This window comes from Candoia aspera, chromosome 1 (genome assembly GCF_035149785.1).
Source record: "Candoia aspera isolate rCanAsp1 chromosome 1, rCanAsp1.hap2, whole genome shotgun sequence".
Classification (NCBI taxonomy): Eukaryota; Metazoa; Chordata; class Lepidosauria; order Squamata; family Boidae; genus Candoia; species Candoia aspera.
In genome coordinates this window covers 255,047,551-255,059,196 of record NC_086153.1, presented here as the reverse complement: position 1 = coordinate 255,059,196, position 11,646 = coordinate 255,047,551, and the positions used below count along the sequence as shown (strand labels likewise).

The following is an 11,646-nucleotide window of genomic DNA, read 5'->3' as shown; positions in this document are numbered from 1 at the left end:
CTTTTTCTTCTGATCAGAATCTCTGATGTCAGGAAAGCTAAAAACAGGGTGTGAGGAACTTGGGCCTATAGATACAAAGAATGTGAAGACTTTGCAGTCCTCTGACATACGCCCAATCCAATGACCCATTTAGTCCACCCAGTGGGCTGCTTGATGTGCATTATCTATCACAATGTGATAGATAAGGGGCATAGAAGAGGAGGAGGAGGAACTTGTTTCTGCTCAATGATGCTATGTTGGTCTCTCAGGAGCAGAGTACATGATTCCCTGGACACTGCATCGAAGCGTTCTATGTGACAGGATTGCTGAGTTAGGTAGAGTGTTATTTTGTAAAGTTAGAAAAATGCTGAATGAATCTATTAGAACTAAGTATTTAATTTCTCCAAGCCATAAAAACATGCCCAAAAAGGAAGTATTTAAAAATCTTGCAATTTTATTTGCATATAAAGGCTGCTAGATATATATAATATCGCAATAAATTTAAAGAAACACCTGCTTTCCTAAATTCCATGAAGATAACATAAAACAGAAGCTCAATAGCATTTACAGTGGTAGAACAGAAGTAACTATCTGCAACAGTATTTTGTGCTAGCAAGATTGCATTTACACACAGTGCAAAATAAGAGAAAAAGAAATGGAAAGACAATTCAATAATATTTTAAATATAAAGGACAACAAAGCCTTATTTTAGTTAGGCTTGATTGTATTCATTTGATTCTATACATGCCTGAAACTGCACAAGGATTTTAAACTCAAGTTCTTGAAGGCCTTGAGCACTTGGAAAAAAAGGGGTCACATCCTTCATAATTTAGATGTGCTGTACAGCATAATTTTGCAGATGCTACATGGCAATATTATATGCCTTGCTTTGTTATAATGCACAAAAAATATATATAAAAATCCATATTTAAAAGGAGTCCGCATTTACATGTTTTTACTGCATGGAACACCTGCTCATTGCAGTTTTCATTCCCATATTTTTAAAGCTAAAATAATTTAAGAAACTCACCCAAATTGTGACAATTTAGATAATCACATACAGGATGTTGCTATCTAATTGATCATTAAAGCAGGCAGACAAACTAAACCTAGAAGGCTATTTTCCCCTCACTACTGCAATACCATTAATAAGCAGAACTTCATAGAATGCATATGTATCAATGAAAAGTAACTGATCCCCGATCCAGCAATCAGCTGTGGACATAGGAGCTCTGATAGGTCAAATCTCTTTCAGATCAAGAATTCTTTTCAACAGAGGGAGATGATTCACTGAAACGAATGCAGAATCCACCTCCAGTTTAGTAACTCCATGACTACAACCCAGCAGAGATGTAGGCATATTTAGAACCATCCATTCCATAAGTTTTCAGCACATTTCATTCAGCATTGGATTGTGACCTGTATTTGCACAGGAACATACCCCAACCTCTGGATCATGGAACATATACATGCTAATAAAAATGAGGAGAGAATGGCATTTTATCATTATAAATCCCCCCTCCCCCCATCAAACAACAACAGTTGTGCAAATTTGGGTGTTTGTGTTTTTTTTTTAAAACACTGCCTTTTATAATCTTATTTAATAATATTAAAATAAGGTGTCTCACTCATTAAAAGAAAGCTTGGCTGTCCTTTTGAGAACACTAACAATTTACAATGGCAAGTTAATTAAGAGAACATAAAACTTCATTTTACAAATTCACAATGTTTTATCAATTTCAAATGGATGCTGCATTTCCAAAAGAAAAAAAGAGAGAGAGAAAAGAAAAAGCACAACCTCTATCTTTTTTTTCTTTGTAACAACAATTTACAAAAAAGTCCTACATTATTTGTAAAGAAACATGTTAAGAGAATGAATGTTTTGTAATTAGAAAAATTGCAGTTTATAGACCTTCCCCAATGGAGTAGTGGTCTTTCATGATCCTTGTGGGGTTGGCAGGTCAAATATAATTGGTGGATTGGTTGGCTGAAAGCTGACTGTACACGTCGAGGCATTAATGTACGTTGTGTAACCATCTGTCATAATGCCGTAACCTGTAGAGAAAATGTGTCACACTTACTGTATTGTAAACAAACACTGACCTACAGTATAAGACCCTCAGGGTGACAAAAGGGGGAAAAAAAACTTGTTCTTAGCAGACTTTTGGAACTACATTTGGTTAAAATTTTAAATGTATTTCAAGTAATGTAAAGTCACCCATAAGTCTCTCTCCCTGAGAGAGCAATAGAATTTTGCTTTAGTAAGAAATTTTTAAGCAATAGTATTTTGCTTTAGAAAGAAATTTTTTAAAAGTCAGGAACACTAAGATGTCTTCATTTTACGTATTATATGAATACAGGAATTATTTTTTAACTTGATTTTAGGGTTTATCATATTTTAAAGAACAACCATGATGTAAAACAATGGTTAACTTAATTGGTGTAACAATGCTTTCATCACTTGGCAAATTTAGCTACCTGCTATATCATGAAGTCAGTTAAGAGCAGTGGTCAAAAAAGTCCTTCCCACTGCCCTCCAAACATTTTTTATTCAAACTTCATCCAGATTGTCCACAAATCCATTACACTCTTCTCTGTGTACTTCATGGGGATTTTGGGGGGTTATAATACTATTTAAAATGTAATGAACATAGAACGTAAGTATGTCCCCCTCTGCTCAACCACCTGTACTGATGCAGGAGGGCAAATACACAGTATGTGGCTATCAATAAATTGGTGGGAAAATGGCAAGAAAGGGAGAAACAGAGCAGAGCACTACTTTCCTAAGCTCCTGGCAGTGTGGAATGTGGTGATGTGATGTTTTGTTATGCTTTGTTGCTGATTACAAAGGGTAAAGGGAACCAGTATGTGGACTGGAGTAATTTTCTACTTATTCTGAGATTTGTCAACAGGATGGGACAATGTTGGATGCTGTTGAAACTCTTCCCAGCATGCTCCCTTTTCACCCTCTTCAGTGTTGGATCTTTCTGCAGGCTCACAAAGGAGGCTTAAAAGCTCCATGATCAAACCACTCTCTTCATCTTCAGAAGATAGATCTGAAAAATCTTTAAAGCTCCCACAATGCCACCCTAGGCATCAGAAGACTCTACAGTAACTTAGACATTATATATAGAGGGAGGGAGGGAGGGAGGGAGAAGTATTTTTTGTGAAGAGGCCAAGATCATGTCTATGTTTCTCTTCCAATACTGGTGGCAATGTCAGGATACTGGATCTATAAAGGGGGAGAGTGAATGTTCTGGACCTCTTTTCAAGATGCTGTCCCAGGACCAAGTGTTCCACAATCCTGTGCAATGTATTTTCATGTTTTCTGTTCTGTTTTTAAATGTTTTTAACATTCTGTAACTGTCTAGAGATGCATGCTGAGTGGGTGGCCATACAAATTTAAATAAATAAATAAGACATTTGCTATTTTACTCATCAAAAGCCAGGCTAGTGAGTTTAGTGATGCCACATTCTTATTCTGTCTTTTCATGTGAAAATGGTCTTGCACAATTTGACTTTAAGTTATAAGTTTAAATTTTCAATGAATCAGTGAAACTGTAGGAAATACTGTTTTAGATCACTCATTTTATACATTCAGTGCAAATCTTGGTGATTAAGATAGTGAGGGTCAAATCTGTACTTCTGAGAACAATCATTTTACAATTGCTGTGCAAGCAATCTCTCTCCCTCTCAAAAAAAATCCTTCTGGGTTGTTGTTTTTAAAATAGGTCCTCTATGAGGTCTATTATTTTGCTTTTCAATAAAATGGTGAAGAGGTGAAATCTTCAACAGTATGCAAATGCTTGCCCTAAATAATGCAGGGGATGCATGAACATTTATAGGTTGACTATGAACTGAATTAAATGAAGTGTAATTTTTCTCTCATTAAACCCCATACTACATTTTGTTTCTGATCCAGAGAGAGTGCTGAATATAGACGGTGTACATGTGTGGTCTTAAAAAAACAAAACCCACCCACCCTCCTAGCCCCACCCCTTCCTTTTCTCTTTCCCAAATACTGGGCTGTTCAATTAGGCTAGGGAATCACTCCTGTCCATCCATATTGTCCGTTGTGGACATGATTCTATTTTCAGCTAGTGACACCATATCTCTCTGTGGGGAGGATCTTAAGATTCAATGGGACATTTCATGCTTAAGCTTTAAGAATAATAATTTAGTAATAGTATTTTAATGAGCAGTTTCATTATGTTCAAGGAGACCTACTCATATAAATAGAATCTGTATCATCTCAATGCTCCTGAATACTCATTAAATCTCTTTTATATTTAAAGCGTGCATTACCAACCTAGTCATAAACTTAAATTGTATAATGCTGAGCCTCACAGTAGCTTTTCGTAATGATCTCTCTTTGCATTCCATCAGCTTAATTCTATTATTAGTGGAAGTTTGATTACTTTCAACTTGGAACAGAACTACAAAAGCTGCAGGCAGTTTCCATGCTCTAATAAAATATTTGTTTCTTCCGTCATTTACTTAACATTAATACCCAAGCATCAGTATTTATACAAAATTATTCAGTTTAGCTTATTATTCACATGGATGCTGCTGTGGTTAAGGGCTAATCAGCATTCCTTATTTAAAGGGCTTTATATAACACAGGTATAAAAATCTAGTTGCTTTAAAATCATGCAGACTTGGGGAAAAACCAACAGTGCCAATCAACTGGGCCATCTAGTGTTTTATAAAGTTCTCCAAAGCTGTGTGTCTACAGAGAGCTTAATTAGAGACCACAAGAGATTTCCAGAAAAAAAGGGAGGTGTGAAATGTAAAACATTTAAATATATAATTTTTAGTTCCAGGGTCACAATGTCTTTCTCCTCTCTATGGCAGCATTTGTAGTATTTGTCTCACTAGGATATAAAGGCTACTAAAGTTCATTAAATATTTAAAACTCTGCTTAGTTTATTTGAAGGAATCTCTCATTACCCCCTAACCAGCTATGGAAGCTTTGTGTGCCAGAAATGTCCCTGTTTTTAATTTAACATTAAAGGAGGATATTTTGAAAAGCTTATTTGAAAAATATACATGCTATTTAAAAACATCTGAAATTTAAACCAGATTATAACTATACACATAGACATACACATTTCACTTGTTATTTTATTTCTTCATCTGCTCTGATATTTGGGTTATGTTGTTCACATCTTGAACTTTCTATAAAAAACACATGCAGAATGAAGCCACTTGCTGCACATAAAAACATTATAAATGGTCTCTTTTATCTGAATGGCTCTAAATGGTTTAAAGATGTTCCTCATATTTGGAAATCATACCAGATTCTTAGGGAACATTCAATGGCCAGAACAACATGGACAGAAAAATCATAAAGTGGTCAATGCACTTGTCTACTAAGCTTTAGGATTTATCAGGATGGTAAATAACTTGGTATAATCAAGTTTATGCTTTCCTGTTCTTGGCTCCAAATGGCATCGTGTCACTTTCTGTGATGCACAATTCTCCCTACCTCCCATTGCTTCATCTCCTACTTTACTAATACTGGTTTAAATGTCAAATGTTCTACCTTATAAATGATCAATTAAAAAAAAACCTTTCTTTTTATTTGAAAAGCCTTCTGTGACATAAAATACCAGAAAGATTGACTCTAATATTTTCTCAGCAAAAGCATCTTATCTCATGGATTGCTTACCTTCATGGATACCCCCAAAGACATGGAGTTTGGGTCTTACTCGCCTTTGTACAGTGTTCAGCAATTCCACACAGCCAACCCTTTGCAGCTCCTTTGGAACCCAGTCTCGAAATCCTAAAGCGTGATATAATTGATTCTCTTAATTTTCTTTGCTCGGGTAAAGTTTTATACAGACTTTCAGGAAGCAATAACTGACAGAGGGTCTATTGCATTATTTGTAATTCTATCACCATTACAACATACACTGGCTTTTAAGAAACTTTTCATTGCTACAGTGACTCCTTTAGTTATAGGTATTTTTCTTTTTGAACTCTGTCTCTGCCTTCCCAAATAACCTATTTTGATTAATTTAATTTAACTAATTGCACAGATTCATCTACATAACATGAGGCTCTCAGATATGTATTCTTGGTAGTGGTGCATCTTCTCAACCTTCCTTTGCCTTTTCTTTATGGCCTTTGCCAACTGATCAGGTAATGACTGCTCATCACAGTTACACTCCCCATGAACCTGAGAGGCCACCTATTACAAATATCCAACATATAAGCAACTCAGTGCAAAATTCACATATGCATGAGGTCATGTGAACTGGCCCTATCTCTTGGCACAATGAAATATTGTGTATCATATCCCTGATATGATTATTCCTTAGGCAGAATTCTTGATGGACAACTGACCTCCTCCAATGAATGAGAAGGGTGGATCCAACCTACAGTATTTAAAGTGTTGGGCTGCATAAAGCATTTGAAAAGATACTTTGCATAGCATGTTAGCTCAGACAAAGCACTCCTCCTTAAAACAGTGAGACAGCTTAGTCCCCTGGAAGGGTTGGCACAGCTGCTTTTCCAGATTGCCTCTGCATATGTGTGCAAGCACAGCAATTGCACTTCGCCAGCAATCCCAATGGAAATGTTGTCTGTGCTTCTGTACATACAGACAACCAGGAACAGCTCTCCAAGCAACTGTCCCTAGCCTCCTAGAGGATGCAGCCACATCAGTTTTTCAAGAAGAGTTGCCTGGCCTTTGCATTTTAGAAAGTCTCCCTTATGTTGCCCTCCTAAAGAGTGCCAGATTGGGGGATGGCTACTTTCTACTGTGGCCCTTTTATTTTAAGAATCTAGGACAGTGTTTCTCAACCCTGGCAACTTTAAGATGTTTGGACGTCAACTCCCAGAATTCCCCAGCCAGTCATGCTGGCTGGGGAATTCTGGGGGTTGAAGTCCGCATATATTAAAGTTGCCACGGTTGAGAAACACTGATCTAGGAGGAGGTATCCTTATGTGACTGTATTATGCGAATGTAGTGGGCTCCCTCCTGAAGTGATTAAAGTAGTTTTGCATATGGAGACTTGCACAATGATAGAAACTACAGGATCAGGACAATAACTACCATTTCCGTATGACAAAGTGAAAGTAAATGTAGATTTTAAAAATCATTACCTGAGACATATGTTATTAAGGATATGGAATAAATATAAACCCAGACTGTGTCCAAAGATACCATTATTGACATCCACACAAGAAGCTTTTTATAGAAGAGAAACAGCGGATAGAGAAAGATGTTTGACATATGAGAATCTATTAATACAGGATAAAGGAGAAATTAAGATGAAGACAAGAGAACAATTAGCGACAGAAGGACATTTTTTCAATGGTTTTCTTATAATCAGATGAGAGAGAGATTTAATGTGGACAAAAGGACAATTGGAATCAAGAAGAAGAAAACTGAATTTGAAGTAGAGTTACGGACAAATGATAATCACATAATAGCTAAAAAGTATAAATTGTTATTAAGATTTGAGACAGGTTAATGGCTGTATGGTGAAATGGGCTACAAATTTTGGTTATAATATGAATATATGGGAGAAAATGTGGGAAACTGGTGTTAAATTTACATTGTGTCATAATTTAAGAGAGAACTTCTATAAAATGATGTATCATTGGTATATGACACTGGTTAACCTGTCAAAAATGTATAAAGGAATATCAAACCAGTGTTGGAAGTGTGAGAAGGAAGAGGGAACTTTCTATCATGCATAGTCCACTTATGAAAACGCAAAGAAATTTTGGGTGCAAATTAATACAATGACGCAACAGTTGCAGATTAATATTACAATGAAACTTAATTATCCTATTGGGTTTTACAGACAATGAACTAGGAAAGAAATATGGGAAAATAATATTGTATATGGCAACTGCAGCAAGATTACTGTACACACAAAAACGGAAGAATATTATTATATTTATTTATTTTATTTTCTGTCCCACCTTTATTATTTTTTTTATAAATAACTCGAGGTGGTAAACATACCTAATACTCCTCCTATTTTCTCCACAACACCCTGTGAGGTGAGTTGGGCTGACAGTGACTAGCCCGAAGTCACCCAGCCGGCTTTTAGGGGTAAGGCGGGACTAGAACTCTCTGTCTCCTGGTTTCTATCCCGTTGCCTTAACTACTAGACCAAACTGGCTCCATATGTGAGTTCTGGCTCCACAATATTGAAATAGCCACAGTAGAAGATTAGATTATAAAACTGATGGAGCTTACAGAAATGCTGGTTTGGTCAGGGAAAAAATGGTTAAGACTTTTTTAAAAGACTGGAAGCCTTATATGGGCTTTTTGTTGAAAGAAGAAAAGACTGAATTGATGATTTATGTCTTTGGGGATTAAAAAAGAGGAAGGAGAAGGAATAAGATGCCAATTGTCAAGTCCTTGGTGTTCTCTGAGCTTGGCTGTTTGCTTGCAGACCTTTCATTACCCAACTGGGTAACATCATCAGTGCTGGTGAGTGTGGGGTTTGCTCCCTGTTTATATGCAGTAGCTTGCCCTGCCAGTGTTGGTGGCGGTGTGGTTTTCTCCTTGGCAGTTCCTTGATTAGGGTATTGTTTTCTGCTTGACTGTTTTCATGGTGTTAATCCCTGCTTCTCTGGGTGTTGATTGCTGGAGGGGATGTTTGGCCTTTTTGTTTCCTCCTTAGCTTTTTTATTGTCTCTTTTGAATGGTGTGAAAATATGGTTTATTTCTATGTGTATATTAATGGCTGATTTGTCTGAATGCCAAGCTTCCAGGAATTCCCTAGCGTTTTGGGATTTAGCTCGGTCTAGGATGCTCAGTTTCCAAGACTCCAAGGCTGCTATTAGCCCTGTGAGGTAGTCCAGACAAGAAACACAATCAGGAGTACTAGCTCTATCTTTATTGTAAGATTACATTAACAGAATCTTGCAAGACTGGAATTATTTCTTCCCTCCTCTCCTTTTACTCTGGAAAACTAGGAAGGTTCCTTTCTAAAACATTTCCCACGCCAACCCCCCTTCTGTGGGCTGAGACATCTTTTACATGCTGGTTATCCTGTCTGTGGCTCTCCCTCCTATCTCTCCCCCAATCAGTATACCATTGATTTTGAAGTATGAATATTAATATTTAAATTCCTAAATATACTGTGGTTAAAGTATGTAAAGGATTGTCTTCTCCCACATATAATGATCCAGATTTACCATTATTTTCACAGACCCTTTTCTGAATGCTCCTAACAAATGAAATGCAGTGGGTATCTGCTAAAGAGATATTATTTTCAATAGTGATATTAGTTGTGGAATACATACTTCAATGCTTCTGCATTGTTGCTATTGTTGTTTTGTGATTTAATATTGGTTTTTGATATTCCTCTTGTATTTTAATATGGTATAGTTTAAATGTCTTTTTGTACTCTACTGAAGGGACTTTGATACGTGGGTGGTTTAAAATGTGGTAAAATAAATGCTGTATATATCAGGCTGGGTAGGATTGCGTGATACAAACAGCCATTATAATTTTGTGTTATGTTTCCACAGAGCTCTGTCATGAATCTGTCTATCTCATTTTTTCACAGCTTTGTAGCTGATAATACTAATACCATTCTGTACACTCCTTGTGTGAAAGTGGATGCACTCAACTGCCCTTTAAATTTCTCCAAAGAGAAGAAAGGGGGGGGGGAACTGCCATCTTACTTTACATGAATCCTTCTTCATTATTTTCTTTCTTTTTACATAGGTGCATGTATGTGCACATTTTTATACGTATTTTTTCAATCTGCTGATTTCTGCAGATTAAACCCCAATAGGTTTGCATTTGGGAGTGTGGCTTTCATCTCTATAGCAGAATTAATTCAGGGATGCAAAGTCTTATTGCACCACCAATACTCACTGTAGTATGGAAAGGGTGGGTGAAGAAGAGGGGAATTGAAGAGGCACAGCCATCTGGATTGACTACCGCTTATATGGTTACAGCTTTACAAGACATTTGGCAGCATAGAATACAGATCTGTTTTATAACCTCAATCTCTCTCCACTTCCTGTGCACAGGATAGTTGCTTCAGAATCACTCTTACGCTACATGAATGGACTCTTCATGTGGCAACATAAAGAGACCCTGGTAAATCAGCAATTAGGAATTTCTGTCTTTAACAAGCAAAAAACAAAAAAGCAATGAATAATTCAAAAGTTGTATGAAGCTAAGGTAGCTAAAATTCATTTAAGTGTGTGCCCAATAACTCCTATAAATGAGGTGTCTATATGTGCACATGTGCATTTATTTCTTGAAACCAAAGGAAGGCATTCGATATATAAGGAACTATTGGTAGTACTTTGGATAGCTTGCAATCAATCACTTATTTAAATATAGCCATTAAAACTGCAAATCACTGATTTAATTTTCTTCTTTACTGTTTCTCATCTTATAAATATTGCTATTAATTATTTGCTTTAAGGCTGTACAAAACTTCACATGTTCTGCTCTGAATGTGAAACAGCCTGTTTTAGGCATTCTGAATTCTTTGCAGCCTCAGAAGCAGCATTTAAAACCACAGGCCTTGCCACAGAGACCCAAGGAAACCTAAGGCAGACAATCATACCACGGACCAGAAGAACACAGAAGCAGAACCAGCTCAGAGCAGAGGACAGAGCAGCCCTCAAAAACCTAAAGAAGGATCAACCATCACCATCCTCCCAGCAGACAAAGGCTGAACCACGGTTGTCATGGACAGATCACAATATATGCAAAAAGCCAAAGAACTACTGGAAGACATAGAAGCCTATATCTCAGTAAACACCAACCCAACACAGAAACTCGAACACCTGATCAAGAGAACCCTCAACGACCTAACCAAGGAAGGTCAAATCACAGAAGAAGAACAGTGATGGATGCAAAGCAGGGGACCCATCCTCCCATGTTATTACGGATGCCCCAAAATACACAAGCCCAAAATATCTCTTCATCCAACTGTATCGTTACCAGGGACCCCAACATACCACAGAGCCAAAGAACTTACAAAAAGCTTGGACATCTCACAGAGGAGAGTGAATATTCTATCAACTGCCCACTACAGTGCCTCCAGAAAATCAAAAACCTAAAAATAGGAGATGAACTTGTGGTTTCATTCAATGTCACAGCACTCTTTACGTCCATAGTGGGAGAATCCACGGCAGTAGTACCACACAACATACCCGACCCAGACAAACACACTAAGATCAAAATATCCAGAAACATGGACTGCGTTAACCTCTGCCTCACTACCTACTTTCAGTTTGATGGACAAATACACCAACAAATCAGAGGAACACCCATGGGATCACCACTCTCAGGACTCATAGCAGAGACTGTAATAGCACTCCCATGCATAGAACCAAAAGTAAGGATCTGGTATGTAGATGACACATTTGTCATAATAAAAAAGGAACAATTAAAGAAGACACATGACACTATCAACAACATCTTCAAAGAAATAACATTCACAAAGGAAGAAGAAAACAACACACTACCCTTCCTGGATATCCTCCTCAGCAGAAGAAACAACAATATATTAGAAATGCAAATCTATTAAAAAACAGCCCATACTAACCAAGTGCTCCATTGCCAAACAACCCAACCTCCCACAAGAGGAGCTGTGTAAGAACATTATTCAGATGAGCACGAACGCACTGCAGCAACCCAGAAGACCAGAAAAAGGAAACAGACCACCT

At 37.2% G+C, this 11,646-nt stretch overlaps 1 protein-coding gene across 2 annotated transcripts in view; it reads right to left on the bottom strand.

Moving 5' to 3' along the window:
* Positions 1-413: 413 nt before the first annotated feature.
* Positions 414-11,646, bottom strand: part of MPPED2 (metallophosphoesterase domain containing 2) — a 146,203-nt gene continuing 134,970 nt past the window's right edge. For both annotated transcript variants that reach the window (XM_063289538.1, XM_063289539.1), the window contains exons 6-7: positions 5,651-5,764; positions 414-2,034 (exon numbers count right to left, since the gene is read on the bottom strand). In XM_063289538.1, coding sequence (XP_063145608.1) covers positions 1,916-2,034; positions 5,651-5,764 — 233 coding nt within the window. In that variant the 3' untranslated portion in view covers positions 414-1,915. The remainder of the gene's footprint in view (positions 2,035-5,650; positions 5,765-11,646) is intronic.